The sequence below is a fragment of the Andrographis paniculata genome, unplaced genomic scaffold (assembly GCF_009805555.1).
Source record: "Andrographis paniculata isolate CXL003 unplaced genomic scaffold, ASM980555v1 Contig50END, whole genome shotgun sequence".
Taxonomy (NCBI): Eukaryota; Viridiplantae; Streptophyta; class Magnoliopsida; order Lamiales; family Acanthaceae; genus Andrographis; species Andrographis paniculata.
The window spans coordinates 84,585-108,999 of NW_026137585.1; the positions used below are offsets into that span (position 1 = coordinate 84,585).

Genomic DNA, 24,415 nt, shown 5'->3' on the forward strand with positions numbered 1-24,415 from the left:
TGCTACTAGGGGAACGGAAGCATTTTGTGTTCGTTCAATTTGATATTTGAGAAAGTTGGCATATTTTTATTTATTTATTGAAGATTAAATGGTGGAAACAAATACCACCAGCATTTCCATTATTAGTGCCCCACTTTCTTTTTCTTTCCTTCACCTCCTCCTCTCGTTCTTTGACTTGACTTGAGTTGAGGGAGCGAGCCAGCCTCCCTCTCCCGCAATTCGCACAAATACCTCCTCCTCCTCCTCCACCGCGCTCATCGCCGCTGCCCTCTAAAACCCCTCTTCCAATCCATCATTCGCTCTCCCTATCCCCTCCCTCCGTAAATCATATTAAGACAGCCAGTCTCATCGATTCTCGCTGCTCTCTCTCCCTCCCAAGATGGACGATGAAGGGGGTTTGAGCTTCGATTTCGAAGGGGGTTTGGACACCGTTCCCGCACATCCAACTGCTTCCGTACCGGTTATCCAATCCTCTGTGCCCGCCGCCGCCGCCGCCTCTACTGCGGCTAATTCTGCTAACCCTTCCGCCGCCGCACCCTTGCAGCAACCCTCCCAGCCATCCGATGGGATGGGCGCTGGCGGCAGACGGAGCTTCCGCCAGACGGTTTGCCGCCACTGGTTGAGATCTCTCTGCATGAAAGGTGATGCCTGTGGATTTCTTCATCAGTATGACAAGTCTCGGATGCCGATTTGCCGGTTTTTTCGCCTGTACGGCGAGTGCCGAGAGCAAGATTGCGTGTACAAACACACCATTGAGGATATCAAGGAGTGCCACATGTATGTATACGCTTGTGTTACCCTCTTTCTTGCCCCGTCGATGTTTTTGCTGATTTAAGACTTGTATGCATATCGAGTCCTTCTTCTATGCTGCTAGGCCTTTTTACACAATCGAAGCTATTACTCCCTTGGATATATGAACATTACAACTCAGCTTCCTGCCCTCCTGTGGCATGCTGGCATTTGAATGTAGATATTTGTATCACAATTGGACAAGTTTTTGGTATATCTTCTTGGGTTAAATGTTCTGAAATGTTGAAGCCACCTTCCTGCACAGAGCTAGGCACATCTAGAACTATCCCGAGTCTGCAATGAGTTAAATCTTCCATCATCATGCTTTACAGATATTTTTCTACCGTTTATGATATAATGAGCAAGGGTGGGTACCAAATGGACTTGGGCTACCCTTTTTCTTTTTTGCAATGCAACCAACAATGCCTTTGAAAAACACTTGTATCTGTTTCCTGTATCTAAAAAAAATATTTACATGTGATTATTTATTAAAAGGGCTACACATATATACCTTCCATTCTGATATTCAAACTTTAGACTTTTAGGAAACTACCTGCTGATTGATGGTGGTAATGTTGCAGGTACAAAATGGGATTTTGTCCAAATGGTCCTGACTGTAGGTATAGGCATGCTAAGATGCCTGGACCTCCACCTCCTGTGGAAGAAGTTTTTAAGAAGATTCAGCAAATGGCTTCATTCAACTCTGGAAATTCAAACAAATTTCATCAAAATCGTAATAACAATCACTCCCAGCATACAGAAAAATCTCAGTTTTCCCAGGGACCCAATGGCACAAATCAAGTAGGGAAAACAAACACAATCGAGCCTGTTAACAATCTGAAGCAACCACTGCAAGTACAGCAATCTCAGCAACAGGGCAGCAATGGACAAGTACAAAATCTTCCTGATGGTCAGCAAAATCAAGCTAATAGGACCGCTACCCCCCTGCCCCAAGGAACATCTAGGTGTGTTCCGCACAAGGTTTTTAACTAGGTTACAGAAAAGGTTTTGTAGATATACATGGATGTTATATTAGAGATCTTTACCACATCAGCTGTATAATTAACTGTTTTCCTGTGTTAGATTGTTACTTCTTGCTCTCTGGATGATGTATTTCATATATATGCTCCTGTGTTATTGCCCTCTTCTTCGGCAAGTAGACTAATTTTAAAAGAAAAAAACCAAGGGATTTTTCAATAAAAAAGTTTACCTTTTTTTCAGGGAAAATCAAGAAACTTAACAAGTATACTTAAATTTGGAACAAGGAAATAAATAATAATGGCTGTCTTGGTGGTTCTCTAGGTCCTCAATGCTGATTATCCTGCTCCCTTGGAGTAGTGAAATCTCATCACTTGATTATGTTTCCCTGGATTTTTTCTTGCATGGACTGTATCTGTGCCTAATAATATGCTAGGTTACTAATTTTGGGAAGTATATAGTTGAATAGAAGCAGTAGCTTTTTCCAAGTGTCTGATAATTTGGTTTTAACATCATTTAATAATTTGTACTCTGCTAGTACATGTGATAAACAAGGACTTTACTATGAGGTTCTAGATACCCTGTCGATTATTATATTTTTGCATTTTTTTTAATCTTCATTGGTTCACTTATTTTTCACTATGTGTCCAAACTCAATGCAGCAGTGGTTACATGCTCTCATTATGGTTATGAATTTTAAGGTATTTAATTCGATTCTGAATTTTTTTTTTTAGTTCTTATTGATGTCTGATACAGTTGGTTCTTAAGTATCCTGGTTTGGTCAATTTTGAGATTCTAATGATCCCAGTGAACTTTCTGCACCCAGGGTAAATTATATGGACTTATCATACAATTTGTAGACTGAGATTTTCTGTAGTTGTATAAGACTGAATTATTCAGTAGGATAATTTATATGCCATGGTTATAGAGAACCTATTATTCAAAAGACTTACTTCTTTTCTTTTATTTTTTTTTTCTATTAAAATCTTAAATAAAATGTTTTCCTTATGCCTTACTGTCAATTTCAAAGTCAGAGGCTGCTTGTTATGACAATTATCTGAAATTGAATTGAATTTGTTGTGATGATAAAACTTGGCTTTTGAGGTGTCTTCTCGAACCTGATTTCTGCTGTCTGAGGTTAGGCTTTCCATGGTTCTCCTAGTTGTTTAGCTATCTGTGAACTTTTCTTGCTTAATTATAATAGTGGATCACACTGTTTAAAGTGATAGTGTATATCTTGCCAGAAGCATGGAATTTGCATTTATTTTAATCATTTTGGTAGTTACGCTTGTATAAGTCAACCATTTTGAGCACTTCCAACTCCCTCCCCAATCCCAGCTAGAGCCACCCAATTTCTCATACGGTACTAACAGTGAAAAGTGAATAAAGGTTTAAGTTGAAACATGGTACTAATTATATGCACATACAATTTTTGTAGGTACTTCGTTGTTAAAAGCTGCAATCGTGAAAATCTTGAACTGTCAGTGCAGCAAGGAGTATGGGCAACACAGCGAAGCAATGAGGCCAAACTTAATGAAGCTTTTGAATCTATGGAGAATGTCATTCTGATCTTCTCAGTTAACAAGACTAGACATTTTCAGGTTGTTTATGCTATTGATAGTAATATGTTCTATCATTATACATCAGCCGAACTTTTGATATTGAATTTTTGTATGAGACAAGTATCAACTATTAATCTCTCTATATTAGAACCATGATTCATTTGTGGTTAAATAGGGTTGTGCAAAAATGATGTCCAGAATTGGTGGCTATGTTGGTGGAGGAAACTGGAAACATGCTCCTGGGACTGCCCATTATGGTCGAAATTTTGCGGTCAAATGGTTAAAGGTCAGCAAAGATCTGATTGCTTGTAGTACCTGTTAGGTTTTTATGTTCTGTCGATGGCAATATTCAGACCTTTCTCCATTCTGCTGAAGGTATTTAAAATGATTGGAAATGTTGAGAATGTGATATTATGTAAGATTGGTTGGAAATAGATATCTTTCTGACTTGCCATTTTTAATGCATTAGATTTAACTAATTATAACTAATACTTGCAGCTCTGTGAATTGTCCTTCGACAAAACTCGTCATTTGAGGAATCCATTCAATGAGAACTTACCAGTGAAGGTACATCGTCAAAGATATGTCAAAAACGTCTGAAACTATCAGGAATGATATTTATTGCTTTATACCCTGTAGTTCCATAGAAATAGTAAATGAATTTGTAAAGAAGCCAAGTTTAGTGTGTGTATTTCCTCCTTGACTGAATTTCCACGGCAACCAAGCATAAAGAACTGAATTTTTGGTATTTGATGCTTCTTTTTAGTTGCTTTCTTTAACCTACCGTCCATTTAGTCTTAATACGAATCACATCCAAGATTCCATAGTAGATGTCTCTTTTATGTATCACCTAATCACATGGGGATAGGGTATATCAGGGGTGGATGTAATAGTGGTGATGGTTTTATGAATATGGAATATAAAGAATACTGCAGGTTATTTAGATTGATTCAGTGAAATATCCATCTGAATATTTTAATGTTGTGGATATTATATTCGCCCATTGCAGATAAGCAGAGATTGTCAAGAACTAGAGGCGTCAGTTGGTGAGCAGTTGGCATCGTTGCTCTACCTTGAGCCTGACAGCGATCTTATGGTACTTATATATTGCACATAATAAATTTAGCTTTTGCTTTAATTTTTTTGTATGATATATCTAAGATATGTGTTGATATGTCTTGAATCTAGTTTGCCACTTCATTAAATCTAGGTCAATCTGTCAGTATATGTAATCTGTCGGTGTATGTAACCTGTAACCTAGCGGCCCTCAATAAATCTGTTCTCCGTAGAACGTTTCTACCCGTGGACGTAGCCAACACATTGTTGATGAACTATGTAAATCTGTGTTTTCTTTACGTTTCTATTTGTTATTCAATCATTAATCCTAATAGGTTACAACAATATGTCTATCGAAAGACTTTGGATTGAAATTCCATCAACTTGGCTACTTCATTGTGCTCCAAGTACACAATGTCTTAATACATTTTTCTGAGTTGTTTCATCTTCTGATAGTAATGGTTGTCGAAGTATGCCCTTTTCCCAGCATTATCCTGCAATATCTGTAGTCTTCTCTAATATTATTGGGTTGGTGATTTGTCATTGTGCTCCATGTACAATTTCATTATACGGATTTTCTGAGTAATTTCATCTTCTGATAGTAATGTTTTTCTTTTATGCCTTTCCTCAGAATTGGTTCCCCATCTAGTCCGCTCCCTGCAATATCCTTGATGTTTCTGCTCTTCTCTAATATATTATGTGGCTGGTGATTCGAAGTAAAAAATGACTTCTAAATATTATGTAACTTTTGCCTTTTAAGAATAATAACCAGATGGCACGAGCATTTACAATTCCCAATATTTTGTTTATTTCTAAACTATCAAGCTACTCTTTGGGATTTGAATAGCTTTGATCATTGTATTTTCAGGCTGTGTCGCTTGCAGCGGAATTGAAACGGGAAGAGGAGAAGGCAAAGGGAGTAAACAATGAGAATGGAACTGAAAATCCGGATATTGTACCTTTTGAAGACAACGAAGAAGAGGAGGAAGAAGAGAGTGAAGAAGAGGAGGAAGAGCTTGGACAGGGCTTTGAGGCTCAAGGCAGAGGCAGGGGCAGAGGAATGATGTGGCCTCCTCACATGCCTCTTGCACATGGTGCTCGGCCATTTCCTGGGCGTTTCCCCCCTAACATGATGGGTGGTGATGGATTTTCATATGGGCCTGTAAACCCTGATGGCTTTCCAATGCCTGGCCCTTTTGGCATGCCCCCCCGTGGCTTTGGTCCATATGGTCCAAGATTCTCCGGTGACTTTGCAGGTCCTGCCCCTGGCATGATGTTCCCTGGTCGACCATCTGGGTTTGGAATGATGATGGGCCCAGGAAGGCCTCCAATGGGTGTGAGTGGAGGTGGTGCTGCTGCTGCTGCAGTAAGAGGTGGCCGGCCAGTTGGTATGCCGCCTCCCTTTTATCAACAGCCCCCACCACCGCCAGCCCAGAAAGTCAAGAGAGATAATGAAGCACCATATGGTGACAGGAATGATAGTTCAAATCAAGGCAAGGGACAAGATGTTGGTGGAATGGATGGTGATGGGGGCCTGAATCAACAGCAGAGAAGGAGAGCTCCTCCCCCTCCTCCTCCACAACAAGAGGATCATTATAACAGTGGTGGTGGGAATGGTTACAGGAATGAAGAAAGCGAGAGCGATGATGAGGATGAAGCACCAAGAAGGTCGAGGCATGGTGAAGGGAAGAAAAAGAGGCGGAGCTTAGAGGCAGCAGAATCAACCGCCATCTCTGGCACCCAGATGTTGTAGAAGAGCATAGGAATGATTGATTCATTTGATTGGGGGGGGGGATGGGGGGGGGGGGTGCTTGCAACAGTGTATTGCCTGCTGCTATGTGTAAGCTTTTGTCCTTGTTGGATGGAAAGAATGTTTGTTTACAGCCTCACAAAATGGCACATTACTGACTGACTGACTGACTCGGTTTGGATTTGGTTGTACTGAATTGGGAAGAGAGAGATTAGAGAGAGAGAGAGAGAGAGAGAGAAAGGGAGGGAGAGAGAGTAGTAGCTTAGCTTCCTTTCCATTACTCAAAAATTTGATTTGAGTTTAATATGTTGTAACAGTTGGGCGGGTGGCGCGCACACATTCCAAATCAAAATTCAGCAAAAGAAGTGTATTGAGTATGGGAGAAGGCATAGTTGATTGCTTGCTTGTTTGATCCTTCCATGCAGGCTTTGCAATCGCAGCAGCAGCAGCAGCAGCAGTGGGTTTGCAGCTCCATTCCATATTTATTTCTCAGCTATGAGCTAATAATATGCTTGCTTCAGTCTCGGTCTCGATCTCGGTCCCGGTCCCAGACTCTTTTTAGTAAGGTTTTACAAATAACTTGCTGCTATTTTTATTTATCAGTAGAAATTAGAAGGGAGGCCCACCCTGACCCGACCCGGCTTGAGAGCTGCGTTAATAAAAGGGCGACCCGGCTCAATCGGGACGGACGGCTTTCCAATCCCAATCCCAATCCCAGTTCGGCTGGGTGACGTGACGCCCACCGTGGCAGCGGCCATTTCGATTCCAATTCCAAATTTGAAATTCTTTAAAGCGCTCTTCCCTATCTCAGTGGCGGATCAATCGCCATTTTAATCCTCTCCCGGCGCCGGCAATCTCGCCGACGCATCTAGGTGGTTCTTCCCGCAGATAGAAATACATACATCTACATCTAGATAGATAGAGGACAGAAAAGAAGCTTATAATGTCGATGGGAAGCGACAACACATGGGTGGGAAAGAAGCCACTCAGAAGAGTCGGGGGAATGTCAGATGCCCTCTCCATCGCTGCAGATCTGGGTTTCTCTGTCTCCCCTCCACCATCCCAGGTTTCCTTACTAACTGACTTCCCGTTTTTTTGCGAGTTTGCTCCCTCCCATATTGCCTCCTGCTTAGCCCTAATTTTGAGTTTGCCCAGGAGGACATACAGAATCTATCTTCTTCTGAGAAGGGGGACGACTTGATTAGAATCTTGGGAGAATTGACTGCTGTGCAGAGGAAAATCGCGGATCTGCAAGTGGAGCTTCAGGGCAGAAAGGTGATGCTTTCCTAATTTTTCTCACAGTTTTCACTCTTCTAGATCGTATGATATCATATCATTTGACTGCCCGGTCTGAAAATGTGCACCTGAAGTTGGATGATGACTGTTGCTATTGGAGGGCCTCTTATAATTAATTGTGTATTGAACTTCAGGAGGACAAGAATGTTGCTCATCTAACACACGTGAGTGAAATGGAGAAGAAGATCGAGACTTTAGCTCGGATCACTTCTATTTTGAAAGATGTTATTCAGAATAAGGTAGTTACAGTAGTTGGTGAAGCCAATAATATATTAATATGTTCTTGTGTCCTGTGTATATGCTATCATAAGGATATTTGTTAAGTTGATGCGTTTTTCCGGAAGTGGCAATCCCCGCTCGTATATCCAGTTATAAATGCATGTAGATGCAATGCTCTTTCTTTCATCAGTCTCTTGTGTTAATAGCCAAAAGGCCTGAATCTATTTGAGTGCTTGGCCATGCAAACTACCAGGCATGTCCAATTCATTCAAGGACAGACACTGTTTTGTAAGAGAAGTATGCCGTATGAAATGAATGCTCTTGAAATCTGGAAGTTGTGTGGTCATTAGCTGATGAAGAAACTCAGCAATGACAAAGCTCCAGTTGCTGGACTTGCTGAGAGACATAACTCTCAACCACATGAAACATCTGCTGTTCTCCCACATATTGTTTATTATCCATGTCCGCTATACTGTTATTGTATTTTTATGAATGTCCCTTCACATTGCACCATACCCTTTGTAGGATAGGATTATAGCGCGACTCCAGCAACCTTATTCCTTGGATTGCATACCAGTGGAGGCTGAGTACCAGGTATGTGCTCAAAATAAATGTTTTTAATGGTGCAAAATACTGGTACTTCCCCGCTTGCACTAGTCTTCTTCAGAAGTATTTGTGCATTGAAATTTTGAAAATAATAGACGCCCCTGCCCCCTGCTGGATTAATTGTTTATTTTTTCCCCTGCATTTGCTATGTACATCTCCACAAATTTCATCCTTACTGTGACACTCTGCAATTGATGAGGGCATGAATAACTTGTGGCCTGAGATTCTGTAGTTATCTATTTTCTATGCAAGATTGCCTCCTTGTTGCATCGCATCTCAATTTATTATACTCAACCCTTACTCACCAATTGATTAACTAATAATTTGTGTTACTTTTATGCTTGTTTTCTTGTGATTGACCTTGTGCAGAAACAATTCTCTGAATTGCTGATGAGAGCAGCAAGTGATTATGGGGCATTGACAGCGTCGGTTGCTGATTTTCAATGGAGCCAAAACTTTAAAGAACCACCAACGGTGTGGGGGGTAAGTTAACTGGCATAGATCATGCCATTTGCTAAAGTTACCTTCAACTGCAAGCCACTCCATAGTCTGGACCGGTAGTCTTACACATCAAATTTACGAATATATTTTCGCCAGCTTGGTACCTCCATTCTTTTCCACGAACCCTCCAATAATAAACTAATGGTTGAAAGCATGGCAAAGAGATGCCAGCCACCATGAGTTGAGCTGTGTTCTGTTGTAACCGCCCCATGTTATATTTTGTGATTAGGAAATGCTCCGTCCAATACCTGTTGCATTGGCATCTTGCACGCGGTTCTTTGAAGCCATGACTGCAATGAGAGAGTCATTCGCGAAACTTCAAGCACTAAGAGTTGGTAGTTCGTCTCAGAAAGTGGTTGGGGAAGTGGATTGCGTGACACCTACTACTTGGAGAGCCGAGTCAGGCTTGGATGATGTAGAAGTTAGAAATCCCAGAAGACAAGGGAATGAGGTGCAGGGAGTGGAGAATGCAAGCAGTGAGGAGGTGGATGGGGAGGGGGCAACCAACTCCAATAGGAGATTGTCATGGCCGCCTCCCATCACAAAAAGCGGGGTCTGAAATGGCCCCCCCTCAAGCTTTATTTGTTTTCCTTGGGTCTCCATCTGTTTCTTCCCATTTTTGTTGCCCCTCCTTTTGTCTGGAGAAGGAGCGGAAGCAGCACAAGCAGTATGTATGTATGTATGTATTATGTGCATATGGGAGTGACTGAACTCGAGCAGGCTGGCGTGTTGAATATACTGATTCCACTTGTTGTGTCCTCTCGTATTCATGTGGACGGAGAAAACAAATAAAAAGATATAAAATGATGAATAGTATGTAGCCGCTCACAGGGTGATTGCAGTGGAAAAATAACATAGGAAAGGGTAGAAGAGCAGAATACCAACCAGGATCGAAGAATTGAGTGTGTTTCTTAGAGTTTGGCCTGAAAATTTTTTATTTGAATTTAAAATTAAAATAACATTTTATAAAATGACATGAAAAAAAAAAATATAGAGTTTAAAAAATTTGTGTAAAAGAGATGTATGGGATCACATAGATTGTAACACACAATGTATGTTGTAATTCATTTTTTAGCCATTGTTTGTTTGACTGGACCCACGACCGACCGTTCGTATTCATTCATAATTTTTAAATCAAATACAATTTTTTTTTTATCATTATTATTTTATAATTTAAAAAAAAAAAAAGGAAAAAAGCGCCATAGTTTTGGCCTTTGGGAGGAGGAAGCATATCCATTGGCCAATGTCAACAACCATCCATCAATCTCGTATTGGAAGTGGATAAATCAATTGGATGGATTCACTATTCATTAGCTAATGAGCTAAGGGATGGATAATCAAGGGCCAGGGGGGATGCTCTGCTCATTTCGGAAGAAGTTGCCCGGATCCGCCCTCTGTTTCACCGCCGTCAATCTCTTGAAATTCCCTTTGAAGTATTTTCTACCCCAACCGATCTTCTTCCCAACTTCCTCGGTATTATTATTCTTACTATTACCCCCTAAATCCAAGTCCCTGTAATTTACGTAGGCAGCTCGGGGGGAGCTCGAGACGTACGGCTTCATGTACCTGTACAGCTCCCTGATCCATCTGACGTGCCGTCGTTGCTGCTCTTGTTCGTCGTCCTCGTCCTCGTCCGTCCATTTCACCAAGTACTGTACGTTGAACAGACTCCCTCTCCGGTGGGGGAATGGGAGCTCCCACGCCGGGATGCGGTCCATCCTCCCCCCAAATGGATCCATGATCACCACCAGGGCTGCTGTCATCGCCCTCTCCCTCCTCCTCCTCAGCCGCTCCCTGATGCCCCTCAGGGCGTCCTCCGGGATCGGCCTCTCCACAAAGTCCGACTTGGCCTTGAAGTAGCTCTTGTACTGCACCGTCCGGTTCAGCAGCACTTCCAGGGGCGCCCCCCTCTGGAACCCTGCAAAGTACAGCACCGATTCGATCCAGCTCATCTCGGCGCAGTCCTCCTGCCGCAGCCCCAGCTCTGGGAATATCCTCTCCATCACCGGGATCAGCTCGCCCGCGGGCCCCAGAAACAACGCATTGAACAGCGCCTCCTCCTCTTTGTAATTAAACCGTTGCATCACCACTCTCATGAATAAATCCTCGGGCATCGTCGTCGTCGTCTTGTTGTTGTTGTAGTCGGCTGATGATGATGATGATGATGATAGTAGCAGGTGTTGCCATTTGTTGATCAGCCGTATGCATTCCTCCTCCTCTCCTCCTCCTCTTCGAAGACTCTTGCGGAGGGTGAAAACGGTGAGCACAGGCGGAAGCCGCACCAGCTTGATCTTCCAGGCCAGCACGATCCCGAAGCTGCCCCCGCCGCCTCCTCGGATGGCCCAGAACAGATCCTCCCCCATGGTGCTCCGGTCCAGCACGTTCCCCTCCGCGTCCACCAGACGGGCATCGAGGACGTTGTCGGCAGCAAGGCCGTGCTTCCGGAGCAGGGTCCCAAATCCTCCTCCGCTGAAGTGGCCGCCGACGCCCACGCTGGGGCACAGCCCCGCGGGGAAGCCGTGGGCCCTGCTCTCCTGGGCGATGCTGTAGTAGAGCTCCCCCAGCGTGGCCCCGGACTGCACCCAGGCCGTCCCCCTCCCCCCGTCGTCTTCCAGCCGGATGCTGATGGCGCGGAGGTTGAGGAGGTCGATGATCACGCACCTGGGGGTGCACCGGTACGAGAGCCCTTCGTAGTCATGGCCGCCGCTCTTGACTCGGACCTGCAGGTCATGCCTCCGGCAACAGAGGATGGCTGCTCGGACTTCGCCGGAGGTGTAAGGGGTGATGATGAGCAGAGGGGGCCGGCTATTACGACTGCTGCTACGGTTCAACCATCTAGGGTTTTGCTGGGCGGAGCGGAGGAGATAGGCGTAGGACGGGGAGCCAGGAGAGTGGAGGAGGGAACCACCGTCACCACCGAACGGGGTGGACGTGGACGCCGTCATGCACTCAACAAACCGGTTCTCATAGTTGCCGCCGGCGGCACACAGCGGCGGCGTTAATCTCTTGGACGCTAGGAGGAGGAGGAGGAGGAGATGATGCAGTGCGTAATTACAATGAGAAGTCATTATTGTTATTATTAGTTAAATTAATGGACTAGACCAGAAAGACAGACAGACATCCTTGTATTACCATAATAATCACGACGACGACGACATACATACGGTGATTCCAATGGATATATATATGGATTGCCCCTCCCCCGGAAGAAGTTGGCCATTCATTCATTCTTTCGTACGTTCGTTGGTTGCTATTAGTAGGTCCAAATGGGCGGGCGGCTGGCTGGCTTATCCCCTGCCCTGCCCCCACCAGGCAGCAGCGATAACAACGATGTTCTCTACGAATATAATAATAATGATATAACATCAACGATGTTCCTTCGACTACCCCCGTGGCAGCAGCTATATTGACTGACTGGGCGCCTTTGCACGGCCATTAAAACTAATTTCTCAACCTGATCGATTGATTGATTGATATAGAGAGACATACGCTGCTGCACACATCACACACACACACACGCACCTCATCTCATCAGAAACAATCAACACACACACACACGCACCTCATCTCATCAGAAACAATCAACAAAGGCGAATAAAGGGATACCAGCAGCAGCTGTAATGTAATACTCCATTTGTGTTCATTCGGTTCAAGAAAGCACCATCATCATCATCATCATCATCATCATCTCCGGATACTGATCGATAGCTACATGGATATCTTATCTATCTATCTATCTTTCTTTCTTACTTTCTGCCGCTTATATGCGCCGCAGGGATGCCAGTCTTTTCTCCAGCTCCTCGACATCCTCACTTCCTGCGCTGCTGCTGCTGCAAAAGCAAACTCAAAGTCAAAAGGCAATAACAACATGACTAATGCAAATTATTGCAACCCAAAAAGGAAAACCAAAAACTAAAATACAATAGAAAAATAAAATAAAATAATGAAAAAGGCAATTTTGATGAACCCGAATCAATTTACTACTTTACGTGTATCATGCATTAAAAGGCAAATTAATGATCATATGCTAGCTTGCACATTATAAACCCCATAATGGGCCTTTCACCTATGAATTTTTGAAAACAATAATATCACATTATCAGGAAGCCAGTGAATGAGCTAAACGACTTCCCCTTTTTTTTGATATATTTGATATATATTTTGACTAAAATGGTACTTTCCTCCCCTAAAATTAAATTGCAAAAGGAACAGCTGGTCCTAGAGGCAGTGATGACAAAGGAAAAGACAAAAGAATGCAGCAGCCACACAGCATATTTTCCAAGCAGAATAAAAGGTCAAAGATGGGATTGGAGGCTGGCATACCCAGGGGTGGCATTTTCGACTTTCTTCGAGGCGGCGATCCGCCCTTTTGGGGCTGAAGATAACTGTTCAAACAAGCAGTTCTCATCAAATTCTGGCACCAAATTTAGTTTATGTTAAACACAGTTCAAGCAAACGCACCTGTGATGCAATGTCAACACCAATCTCGTCAAGAACCTAAAGGAGAAAGCAGTTCATAGATTAATACAGCCTCAAGTGATTGACCGCATGATTTGGCATTGGCAATGAATGAACAAATGATTGACCAAATTATTTGAAATGTGGAATAGGTGACTGCACACCTGGTTAGTGAGTTCTTCAGTTTCTTCTTCAGCCTCATCTTTGTCTAACGTCTCATCGATGGCCTCAGACATCATTTCAATCTGAAAAGAAAGCCAGCCAAGATAAACAGACAGTGTTAACAATCAATGTTCGACGTGCAGCTTAATCCCAAAATTGTACCTCTTGCATCTACAAGCAGTTCTTTGGCATTGGTTAAGCCAATCCATCTTGTACTAAAACTTTACCATGGTATGATCAAAATATACCAAAAATCCAACTACAGCTGACAACTACCAATGGGAAATGGTTCAATGGAGAGGAAAGCCTTAAATTTCAATGTAAGATTTACCGTCATATCCATCTGTGCTGACTGCTTCTGAAATTCTTTTATCATTTTAGTTTGTTTTGCAGGTTCCATTTGCTGAAAGTAAAACGGGAAGAATTATTAGTGCTAAGACCCTAATCTTATGTTGCATCTGAATAAGATAGAGATCTAGCTCTTTCAGGCATAATATACCGGAAAAGAACCATAATAATTGGAATGACATGGCGATCACCAAGTGCAGCCAACGGTAAAAGCTAAGGTAACAACAAATTGCCACATGCTAACCACCAAGATGCCGTCAGTGTGAAAATTTATCACTCCCATCATGACCAAATGACAATTTATGATACAGAACCATGCAAATAGAACCTCTCACCTGCTACAAGCAGACCTACTAATCAAACTATCAACCAAGTTCAATTTAAGCCACTGACCTTGTTCATAGCAGTCATAGCTTTGGTTGCACCTTTCATACCAGTTGAAATTGAAGTGCTGGCATACAGAGCCTGCACAGCAAGCAAAATGCATTGTTATGGAGTGCATGAAAAGTCATAGTTGCACCATATCATTTTTAAGCCATGTGTTGACTCGACGACTAGTACGGATGCATTACTATAGATGTTATGCAATGTCATAACTTTGCCTACTACAAATGCAACATAAATGTAAGTACAACCTGTGTATGAGTGGCCACGCCTCTGATCTGAGCTCGACTTCCCTGCAAATTTGTTATTTGCTGCCGCAACCGAACCAATTGACGAGCTAAGATTTTAGTGGCAGCCTAGTTTGACAACAAAATCAAGCATGGTGAAGTCTGTGGTGGCTCAGTAAATCTCATCAAATGGAATTCTAGAATTTAATATAAGGTGTCATCTAGACCATGGAAAACACCTCAAAAAAGCAAGCAATAGAATAATCAACAACACAGCTATATTGAAAGCCAAACATGCAATCAATTACTAGTATAACAAAAAATTACTAGTTGATCAAGATTGTGAAATAATCCCCTTCTATGGCAAGTGAAGTTGATCAAGATTGTGATAGTAGCTCCTTCTGTGGCAAGTCAAGTTGGTCAAGTCTTTTTTATTATTATTTTTTTATAACATCCTTTATGGCAAGACATCACCCTTGTGCAGATTCATATGTAATATTCTAAAAATCAAATAAAATTCTTTAGTTGTGTACTTCAAGTGTTGTACTTCCACTTCAAAGTAAAACAAATTAGAGTACATTGCAAAGCTACCACTTCAAAGCAGCAAGCATAGCTATAAATTTCACTCAACAAGCGGCAAGGCTTCAGCAGTAAACTTTCTTTGCAAGATGGAACCTCATACAGGTGTTTGAAGCATTTTTCGAATCAAGTTAAAAATTTTGAAGTTGGGTACAAGTGGAGAAGTTAAGGGTGTGTTTCTTTTGATGGGGCTTGAAAATTTTTGGTTGGAGTTAAGTATCAAAATAATGTATGATGAGATGTTCCGCGTGGAAAAAAAAAAAAAAAAAAAAAAAAAAAAAAAAAGGTGTATCTTTTTAAAAAAACGCTTAGTCCCAATAGTAGAAATTTGGGGTTTATAAACACAAAGCAACATCAAATATAGAATACTCTGCTAATCCAATCATACATACAAGTGAAATGAAATCCAATTTAAACTGGAGGTAATGAAAAATACAACCCATCAAAACTTGCCTCATTTCCGGTTTTAGCTGTTTTCTTGATTTCTGCTACCAATTTTTTCTCCTGAACAATTGCAGATGACATTGAGGTTTTTCAGGTAACAACATAAAGTAAATTTACTAAAAGACAGGTGTCAGCAGAAACGGGTCAAAGAACTGGCAAGTAAGTACCTCCATTTGTAAAGAAGCGATCTCACGTTCAATGCCTGTGATGAAATAAAGAAATAAATCGTAAGCAGATGCCATATGGAAACTGAAACAGACAGCAGTACCATACAATTACCCAATCAACAAGCCAAGAAAACATATTGAAATAGCTTCTATTACCTCTTGTAGCAACAGCCATTTCCCTTTTGCTGCATCTCAGTGCATCTGTAAAAGTACAACAAGATATTTGATAAAATTACTGTAAACAATCAAGTAAATCCCTAGATTATGGAAGGAGGTGAAAGCAAAAACGCCACCCAATATGAACCTTTATCTGACAATTATTAGGGTTTAAATAAAAAATATGGATACTTGAGACTAGCATTGATGTAGAATCATCCTAGCAAGTTTTATACAAGCGCTACTAGAATGTCATATGTAAATAAGCCCCGTATTGGAGAAGACAAATAAAGCTGAAACCCATAAAAAAGGTTACCTTTAGGCGAAGTTTTCTTCTTGAAGATGTTGAGATTCATTCTAGCGGTAAAGAAGCAGTGCGTATATTTGAGAAATTAAACTCCCAAGTAATTGCTGGAGAAGAAGAACGGAGCAGCGCAAGAATTTCGGTAGGTTACTGCGAGGAGACGAAGAGGGAATTTTGCTTGATTTGTCGCTCTACCTTAGACGCCCGCTCTCTGTCACACACATTCACGCCCTCTCTCTCACACACACCCCCTCGCAACGAAAGAAAGTGGAGGCCGGCCGACAGACCAGCTATGCTTCGTGCGTTAGTGGCGCATCTAACGGCTAATAATATTGTAGCCGTTGCAACGTGAACGGACTAAAGTGCCCTTGATCTATCATTGTAACACTGCTCTATTATAATTTTTATTTTTTAGAAAACAAATAAAAAGATTAAAATAACAGTAGAAAAATAGATAATAAATCCAGATTAAAATTTTCGTTTGAAATTCTATAATATTTTGTTCCACGAATAAGTATTAAATATAATAAGATCCGTTTGAATTCATTTTTGCTAGGGATTGTATTTTTGCCTTACATTTTTATACGCTAGAAATATTTTTAAATTAAAATTAATTTTATTTTCAATAACAATAACAATAATATTATAATATAATAATAAAATAATTATTTTATGTTTTTATTACAAATTTAAAAACACCATTGTATTTTTATTTTTATTTTATATATTAAATTTAAATATGTTAAGATTGAATTGTAATTTTATTTTTAAATTAACATTTTAAAATATAAGTTACTAAATTTAAAATTGTATATATCTTATACTATATATCATTTAAAATTTTGAAATAAAATAAATAAAATTTAAAATTAAATGAGAGTTGTATTAAAATCCCTCTCAAGAGAAATCCAATTGTAATTCAGTTAGAAATCAATTAGACTGCAGTCCTACTTTATGAATTAGATTTAAATAGCTCCCAAATTTGTATTTTTCTCCTAATCACCGTTGTATACGCAAAAGGTATTCGAAATAGATTGATCAATACTTCTAATATCATAATGTATACATACATTACTTCTCGCTCTATCCCCATTATAATCTTATATGCCTTTTTTTTTAATTAAAAAATAGTAAAAAAATACAGTTACCCACAATTTAATAGGAGTTGAGGCAAAAAAATCTTTCATAACTCCCTTCACCCCGATTTTAAACCCTACATCTTCCATCTTCAGGCGAATTGATGTTTTCCAAACCTCGACAATCAAGTAACAATCAATCGGTGCAAAAATAGTGAAGAAAACAGCTGACCTACTCTCATCCCCATGACAAGCTCGAAAAAATAAGACATTTTTCGATTTTTTATTTTGTTGACATTATTTGTATTTTATACTGTAGTTTGTTCGATTGTTTGGGATATAAGTCTTGGTTCCGTATTTGTATGTCTTGATAGGTTCGGTGTTGAGGAGCCTTGGGTGATCAGTGTATTTGTATTTGTTAACTAGATTTGAAAATGTTCGTATGTTTGTCCATATAGACCGAGTTGGGTGTTTTATTTTGGCACCGATTTTGGGTAATTTTATTTGTTTAATCTGTAATTTTTGTTAATTTTGTAAATATCCAGTTTGTATAATTACCTGGTGTTTAGTATTTTAGTGTTTTTTGTTTAATTGTTCGGTAATTAGTTATGTTTGTGAGTTGATAAATGTGGTATTGTTAGGTACCCCGAGTTGCATTTTTAGGTCTAGTTTTCTAAGTAATATAATTTTGGAGGACTATTGTGTACTCAGAATGTGTTGTTACGTATTCCTAATAGATTATGACAAACTTTTAAATAAATTTGAGATTGGGGTAATGTAAATTGATGGTATTTATGTACAGATCGAATAAGGAATACAAATCGGTTATCAGTCGATTTGCAGTACCGTTTGGTGTGTATGTTTTCCGGGTGTTACATCAACGCGAATCCGACAGTATCGACAACGAATTTGATAATGTGAAGAGCTACCGCAGTAAAATTGAGGCCATAATACTGAAAGGTCTGCTTTCCGAACCGTAGACTTTAATGAGCAGCACAGGGTAAGTGAACGTTGTATTGAATTTGGATTGTGTTATTTGTGCTTGATTTGGGTAATTTGTTATTTTGATTGAATTGTCGGTTGAATTGGTTTTATTTGCCTCATGTTTGATGAAATTGTATTAAGATTGATTGAGAGATTGAATTGTAGGTTAAATTTGGTGAAATTTAATTTTTGGAGTAATGCTATGAATTTTGTTGTGAATGATTGTATGATAAATTTGGTTAAATTGGAATTAACTAATTCACTACAAGACATTCCAATAATTGAGGTAATGCTTGCAATGTACATAAGTGCATTTACGGATATCTAACTACATTAGTGGTGCACCTAAGAAAGAAAAACATATACATGTACTACAAAGGTTTATGACCTCATCACATTGATACGTACTTCTTGTCAAAACACGATAGGCCTCGGTTATTTAATGACCTATCTATATTAAGCTAGTAAATACCCCCAAGGTAAGTTACTTATGCCTAGGGGGTCTAAAACTTCATATATTTATCATTAAGTGAAGTATAACATTATCTTTAACAGTACCCGTACATGAGATATATTCATCTTTAACATAGTCAGTTATATCAATCTGGAAGATTAAAAAATTGCTTAGAAAAGTTAAGAATATGATCCATAATCGTGAACAATAGGCAATGGGGTTACTTAGTTGTATTGTTGATAATGGTAGTGCTTAGTTTTACTGCATATACAATGAGTTTACAATTGAGAGTATTAATATAATAATACTCTATCCAATTGCATTCACAATAATAAATTTCAAAAACTATGGAAACAATATAATATTATAACATGTCATTCATTTACACATGTTAGCATCAACGGATACCTCAGTCGTTTACCAATAAACACTGGAATTAGTATCTCATATGCTTCCATAACTAATATCTATGTCCTGAAGACCTGTGCTTGGGAAACAAACCATTTTTGGTTCAGAACATTTAATAATTGTCTGTAATCAGGATAAATTCATCATATAGTATTTCTGTGAATTCCATAATTGTATGTAAATATAAATAACACATATATATTATGGATGGTTAAACAAGTCATAAATGAATTAGTTAAATTATATTTTTTTTGTTACTCCTACATGTATTGTGGTCTTGCTATTGAAAAGTATGCCATGAGCTATCGAATATAAATGTACCGTGCCTAATTTTTTCCAACAAGACTAGGAGATGAAGTATTCTCACCGAGTTTGTGAATTGTCCCCTCCGTCAGCGGGTCAACTGAAATCAATCACATTCACGGATACCTACTACTACACGGATAATACTTAAGCAATCATTATTCATACGTTAAGTGTCAGTGTTCATACCCAAAGCACATAGTTACATACTTGCATAAAATACCGATATACCCTGTCACAAATCTTACGTACCTATATTACTGGTATCATATGCTTTTGTAGCGAGTATATATACTCTGATAATCTGTCCTTGGAAAACAGACAATTTTTTGATCAAAATATTCACTTGTTGTCGGTAAAAAATGATGAATTCATCGTGATAGTATTCCCGTGACACCCTAAATTGTATGAAAAGATAAATAATATATATTTATTATATATGACTAAACAAGTGAGAAATAACTTAGTTATATTGTATGATATATATACAATTATAATCCAACATCTACTTGTAGATGACTAAACAAGTCATAAGTAACTAAGTTAAATTATATTAGTTGTTTGAGTAAATAATTACTACCATGAATTGAAAATCTTTAAACTTATTACAAAGTAATCCACACCATAACACACACAACAACATTCAAGTGAAAGTGCGTTGTAATCTACTACTAGGACTTCAAGTGTTTTTTGTGTAATTGAACAAACATATCTTTTCTAAAGTATTTTGACCAATAACATAATAATCCAAATTGTCACACACTCACAAACTAAAATATCAATTAATTAGAAGCATTTCAAAAAATTGTGACTCGGTTGAGCAGACACGTACTCCAAACACAGTTCCAATGTACCTCTGTTATATTTTCAGAAACCTCTATTGTCAACAAGTCATATATAAGAGACTATTATCATACCTGTAGTTTTCGTAAATCTAATATAATACATCAAATTTACAAAAGAGCTTCAATGAAACAACAATTTTATTGTTTTATATTTACGTACAATATTATATTATGTTTAGCACGCCAAAAGTAATTACAAGGAAATGATTGACGGACATCCTAATTACATCTTTAAATATCTACGAAAATTGAGCTACATACCAAATTGGGTACTTCTGCAGCTGCAATTAAGATAACAGCTTCATGGCAAATTTGTTCTGGATTTTTGGTAGTGGATGAAGAATAGTCACTATCGCATAATGTTTCTGCCAATAAATGGATAAAATATTAATGTTCAGCAACTTAGGAAAAAAATATATGATTATATAATTAATTGCACAATTAGAATGCATGAGCATAATATCTTTACACACTAATCTAAATCTACTAGACTAAGATCAATTATAATTATATATATATCAATACCTGAAGAAGTAAAGTTGCAGGCAATCCAACAACGTTACTTATATCAATCACCAAAATATTTTTTCTCAGAATATCAACACCAAGCTGCAGAAGAAACTCAATGCAATCTTTAGGAGTACATGATATAAACAACATTTTTTATTAATTTATTATATGATAAACTTAATTATTTACTTAATGAACTCATTCTTGAACTACACAATATGAGCTTTCCTTCACTTCACTTTCAATTTGTTGTCATCCATCATCTATAATTAAAAAAACACGGAGACTCCATCAATCAAACTGTTTCCATATAAATAAATAGTTCCGTGAATTATTTGCATTAATTTTTTTCATTCACCATACAAAGATTGTGTATTTAAAAATGATAACCAAAACAATACCTTTTGATTCAATCTTCTACACTCTCAATTGTAACAATAATGTAAAAAACATCTTATGTGCACCAATCAAATCAGTCAAAAAAAGCAACAACCTACACAGTTAATGGTGGGGGATGGTGTACATACATATCAGCATAAACATGAATATTTCAGAGTGCATCATACTTCAATTCAAAATGAAATCAGACGCATATTTCTCAATTTTCATTTTTTTTCATCATCGCATAATAATGTCACATAGATTTTCTAAATAAGTGCAATATATTGGATTTTTATTGTCTCAATACTTACCTTATTCCCTCTTTTTGATAGATTCATGTAAAGATCCGTCAGCATTGTGCCATCTTCTACACCAATTACATGATGCTCACCTTCATACGAACAAATGATTATAATATCATACTACTTTGCTCTATGTCCATCGGAACCTATTGATGACTCTAAATATGAGCATATTCTTAGCTTGACAAAAATGTGTATTACTCGAATTTCTGCATAAGAACCATCAAAATAATTCGTAATCGGCATACAATATTGATTTATATCAGTAGGCATGATCCAGAGTTCGTTGTTGAGATTATTAACGATTTTTGCCCTCTTAAGCGGTAATCTGGAACCAGAAAAACTAAGGTAGACGCCGCAAGCGACAGCCGCCTTCGCTCACAAGCGCCTAGAACATATTTTGAAAATACTAAGGCATGAGAGGCAAGCGGCCACCTTCACAGCCCGCAAGCGATAGCCTCTCCCACTTATAAGGGACAGTCCAGATACCCGCCGCTGCAGACTATCACCAAATTTCAACTAAGTACTTTAATTGCAGCGGTACAGCCATTCCAATTCCAGCCAGCACAAGCGAGCCGAGCTGCGTTGATGCCTTCAAGCTCTCCAGCAAGCGAGGAAGATCTGTGCCCTTAACCTTCAACGCAAGCGAAGCGGGCACCCTGGGAGTTATGGCCAGCAACTGTTTCAACAGAATAACTATCAGCAACCGCCTAACTGCCCAGCGGTTGGAACTACCTAACAACTACTTGCAACCGTCTCTTTACACCTGCTATAAATGGGGCCAGATATCTTTATGTAAAAGGATCGAATTTTTGGTGATTTCTGCATACTTTTAGCATTCGTCGTCTTCCTGTTTCAGAGAGCTCCAACCCTGTAAGGGAATTCTTCACAGGAATGGCCAAGGGAGTAGGGGTCTCCCCTCTCCATTGGTCACGTCTTTACTGCTTTCTTAGATTAGATTACTAGTTTCATTTACAGCTTTGTAATTCTAATCTTTCACGCTTTCGTAGTATATAAAGAAATATCATTTACTTCTTCAAATTAAATTCTTTCACAATTTTCCACACTTATATAAATCAAGTTTAGAAAATTTCATTTCACTGGTATAGAGCAAGAGAATAATTGATTATCTAAGCCTTGTTATGCACCAAAAGTGGTTTCAAGGTAGTTCAATGTAGTTAAGTACGCGGGAGCCTTGTCGACCTGCGTAACTACTGTACTAAATTCAATTTTGATTAAATAGTAGTAACATCATGGGGTAAAGCCACTAATGAGGCAGAAATTGGGAAAATTAACGGGACATAGACGGGGGTCTATTAGGTCGCAGAAATTCTTAGTGACAGTAGGGTTTCTTTCTTATAATGTCTTAATTCTGGGTGTCATTGAAGTCTTGTTGTAAATCCTCCCCAGGCCAAAATACCAGTGTGATGAGTTCTTTACAATTTAGTTTATATAATTACAACACCCTTCTCCTATCATTTCCATAATATACATATATTCTTCCGATAACACACTTACATCATTCGCTCACTTTATCCAGGGAAAGCTATCCATTTAGTAACGCACAGATCAGACACATCACCTCTCCTTCACTCTAATTCACTCATATACATATATATATATATATTGTGCCGCTCACTCACGCCCCGATCCTCTGGTAACCGCGATTCTTCTATGCCCCGATCACCTGGTCCCCACTTCCGCTCACGTCCCGATCATCTGGTTACCACTGGCGTCCCACCTCTCGCTTCGCTCGTTTCCACTCCTCTTTATTGCTTTATTTACCGCTTTTAGTAGTTAAATTTCGGACCCGCTGCAAGCGGATCCTTTCTTGCATATTTCATCGCTTTCTTCAAGATTTTTACCTTTGAAATTCATGACTTAAAATCTTTGTGTTCGACCTGGAAACTCACCAGTAAAAAGAGTATAAATAATTGTGATAACTACTCAGGGTCTACAACCACACAACTGCTATACCTGATCATTTTCCTATAAAATCCTACTTATTAATTTTCGAATAGAATTCCCTGTGAAATTGTATGCAAATTGCAATAATAACAAAAATTGGTTATCACCTATCAATCCAACAGATGTATTAACTATCTTAAGTCATATAAGCGATTCAACAATCTTACACAAGATACAGTAAACTTATATGTTCTTACGAAATTATAGTATTTATGAATCCCCAATAGCAACAAATACCCAATTCACAAAATAACAATTACAATCTACTTCACAAAAGAGCAACAAAAATACCCAATAACAACGTAATTCAATATCAAAATCACCCAAGAAATACCAAACATTTTCCCCAAAATAACAATTTCCTTACTAACTCAAATGCTACCGATACAAATACAAACCTAACAATTTCCTTCCAAGGACGGCGATCGTGGACCCGGGCCAACCAGAGAATGGTGTCAATTTGGAGATCGACGGTGACAGCTCTCGGAAGTTCTTCAATTGAATCGTGCGATCGCCAACGACAAAGAATCATAATCAGTAACTGCCCTTGGAAGTTTTTAAACAGAATCGAATGACAAACGATGACAGAGAACCGGCAAGACAATGGAAGAATGAGAGATAAATGAAATTTCCACACGGCTAAAAGTTGGGCGATCGGACAGGAAGTTGCTTCCGATCTGACATGAGAGAGCTTAACGGGTATAGGAGAAATATCGTGTGAACAAGAAAAAGAAAAAATAAAAAAAGGAATGAAAGAAAGAAATCGATTACAGGGAGCGAGAAGAACGAAGATCGGTAAAAAAGGGAGTTAAGAGAAAGGGTTTATAAATAGGGACTGAATCTCAATTGAACATTACGCAGAGGGATTTAATCCCAATTGTGCGTAAAATTAATTATAAAGTTTTTATAAAAAAAGACAATTATATTAAAAAATGTATTTGTAAGTAAATTTTACAATTAAAACAATTTCAGTCTTATTACATTCAAATAATTTTTTTCAAAAAATGTTTTTTTTTTTTTTTTAATCCAATTATAAAGAGGATGTTTGGGAAAGAGTTTTTAGTTTATTGAACAACTTTTATCCAATTATTTAGCTGTTTCACCAGTCAAAAAACTAATTTAGATGTTTGATAAATTAGCTTTTTGAAAGAGCTTTTTTTTTTTTACCCAAAAAGCTAATTTACGAAAAACTCATTTA

The 24,415-nt window shown here is 38.8% G+C and overlaps 4 protein-coding genes across 6 annotated transcripts; 2 read left to right on the forward strand and 2 right to left on the reverse strand.

The window, feature by feature from the left end:
- The first annotated feature begins 102 nt into the window (after window positions 1-102).
- LOC127253167 (30-kDa cleavage and polyadenylation specificity factor 30) lies at window positions 103-6,520 on the forward strand. The gene is made up of 7 exons (XM_051277610.1): window positions 103-777; window positions 1,371-1,754; window positions 3,206-3,368; window positions 3,505-3,615; window positions 3,828-3,896; window positions 4,339-4,425; window positions 5,254-6,520. The coding sequence occupies exons 1-7, from the start codon at window positions 380-382 to the stop codon at window positions 6,136-6,138; spliced, it is 2,097 nt and encodes a 698-aa protein (XP_051133567.1). The 5' UTR covers window positions 103-379; the 3' UTR covers window positions 6,139-6,520.
- A 148-nt stretch (window positions 6,521-6,668) lies between these two features.
- Window positions 6,669-9,516, forward strand: LOC127253169 (AUGMIN subunit 2). 2 transcript variants are annotated; one of them, XM_051277612.1, is made up of 6 exons: window positions 6,669-7,201; window positions 7,291-7,410; window positions 7,566-7,670; window positions 8,176-8,244; window positions 8,626-8,739; window positions 8,987-9,516. In XM_051277612.1, the coding sequence occupies exons 1-6, from the start codon at window positions 7,079-7,081 to the stop codon at window positions 9,314-9,316; spliced, it is 861 nt and encodes a 286-aa protein (XP_051133569.1). In that variant the 5' UTR covers window positions 6,669-7,078; the 3' UTR covers window positions 9,317-9,516. The 2 variants fall into 2 exon arrangements, with proteins under 2 accessions (XP_051133569.1, XP_051133571.1); XM_051277614.1 differs by having other exon boundaries at window positions 7,303-7,410.
- Window positions 9,517-9,970: 454 nt separating this feature from the next.
- LOC127253168 (berberine bridge enzyme-like 22) lies at window positions 9,971-12,476 on the reverse strand. The gene is made up of 3 exons (XM_051277611.1): window positions 12,364-12,476; window positions 11,890-12,250; window positions 9,971-11,770 (listed from the first exon to the last, which is right to left on the reverse strand). Exons 2-3 carry the CDS (start codon window positions 11,975-11,977, stop codon window positions 10,095-10,097), a joined length of 1,764 nt encoding a protein of 587 aa, XP_051133568.1. The 5' UTR covers window positions 11,978-12,250; window positions 12,364-12,476; the 3' UTR covers window positions 9,971-10,094.
- On the reverse strand, window positions 12,374-16,281 carry LOC127253170 (vacuolar protein sorting-associated protein 2 homolog 2). Of its 2 annotated transcripts, none has more exons than XM_051277616.1 (11): window positions 15,999-16,281; window positions 15,683-15,727; window positions 15,527-15,561; window positions 15,369-15,419; window positions 14,361-14,465; window positions 14,119-14,190; window positions 13,709-13,780; window positions 13,380-13,460; window positions 13,219-13,254; window positions 13,081-13,142; window positions 12,374-12,584 (listed from the first exon to the last, which is right to left on the reverse strand). In XM_051277616.1, exons 1-11 carry the CDS (start codon window positions 16,036-16,038, stop codon window positions 12,518-12,520), a joined length of 666 nt encoding a protein of 221 aa, XP_051133573.1. In that variant the 5' UTR covers window positions 16,039-16,281; the 3' UTR covers window positions 12,374-12,517. The 2 variants fall into 2 exon arrangements, with proteins under 2 accessions (XP_051133573.1, XP_051133572.1); XM_051277615.1 differs by having other exon boundaries at window positions 12,374-12,587.
- Window positions 16,282-24,415: the final 8,134 nt, after the last annotated feature.

Coding starts and splice junctions, on each gene's coding strand:
- LOC127253167 (XM_051277610.1), top strand. CDS start 380: ATGGACGATGAAGGGGGTTTGAGCTTCGATTTCGAAGGGGGTTTGGAC. Junction 778..1,370: donor GATATCAAGGAGTGCCACAT/GTATGTATACGC, acceptor GTAATGTTGCAG/GTACAAAATGGGATTTTGTC. Junction 3,616..3,827: donor TTGCGGTCAAATGGTTAAAG/GTCAGCAAAGAT, acceptor TAATACTTGCAG/CTCTGTGAATTGTCCTTCGA.
- LOC127253169 (XM_051277612.1), top strand. CDS start 7,079: ATGTCGATGGGAAGCGACAACACATGGGTGGGAAAGAAGCCACTCAGA. Junction 7,671..8,175: donor AAGATGTTATTCAGAATAAG/GTAGTTACAGTA, acceptor TACCCTTTGTAG/GATAGGATTATAGCGCGACT. Junction 8,740..8,986: donor AACCACCAACGGTGTGGGGG/GTAAGTTAACTG, acceptor TTTTGTGATTAG/GAAATGCTCCGTCCAATACC.
- LOC127253170 (XM_051277615.1), bottom strand. CDS start 16,038: ATGAATCTCAACATCTTCAAGAAGAAAACTTCGCCTAAAG. Junction 13,461..13,708: donor CAGCACAGATGGATATGACG/GTAAATCTTACA, acceptor CTTTCTTTTCAG/ATTGAAATGATGTCTGAGGC. Junction 13,143..13,218: donor GTGTTGACATTGCATCACAG/GTGCGTTTGCTT, acceptor TTGTTTGAACAG/TTATCTTCAGCCCCAAAAGG.
- LOC127253168 (XM_051277611.1), bottom strand. CDS start 11,977: ATGGCCAACTTCTTCCGGGGGAGGGGCAATCCATATATATATCCATTG. Junction 11,771..11,889: donor TCGTCGTCGTGATTATTATG/GTAATACAAGGA, acceptor TCCTCCTCCTAG/CGTCCAAGAGATTAACGCCG.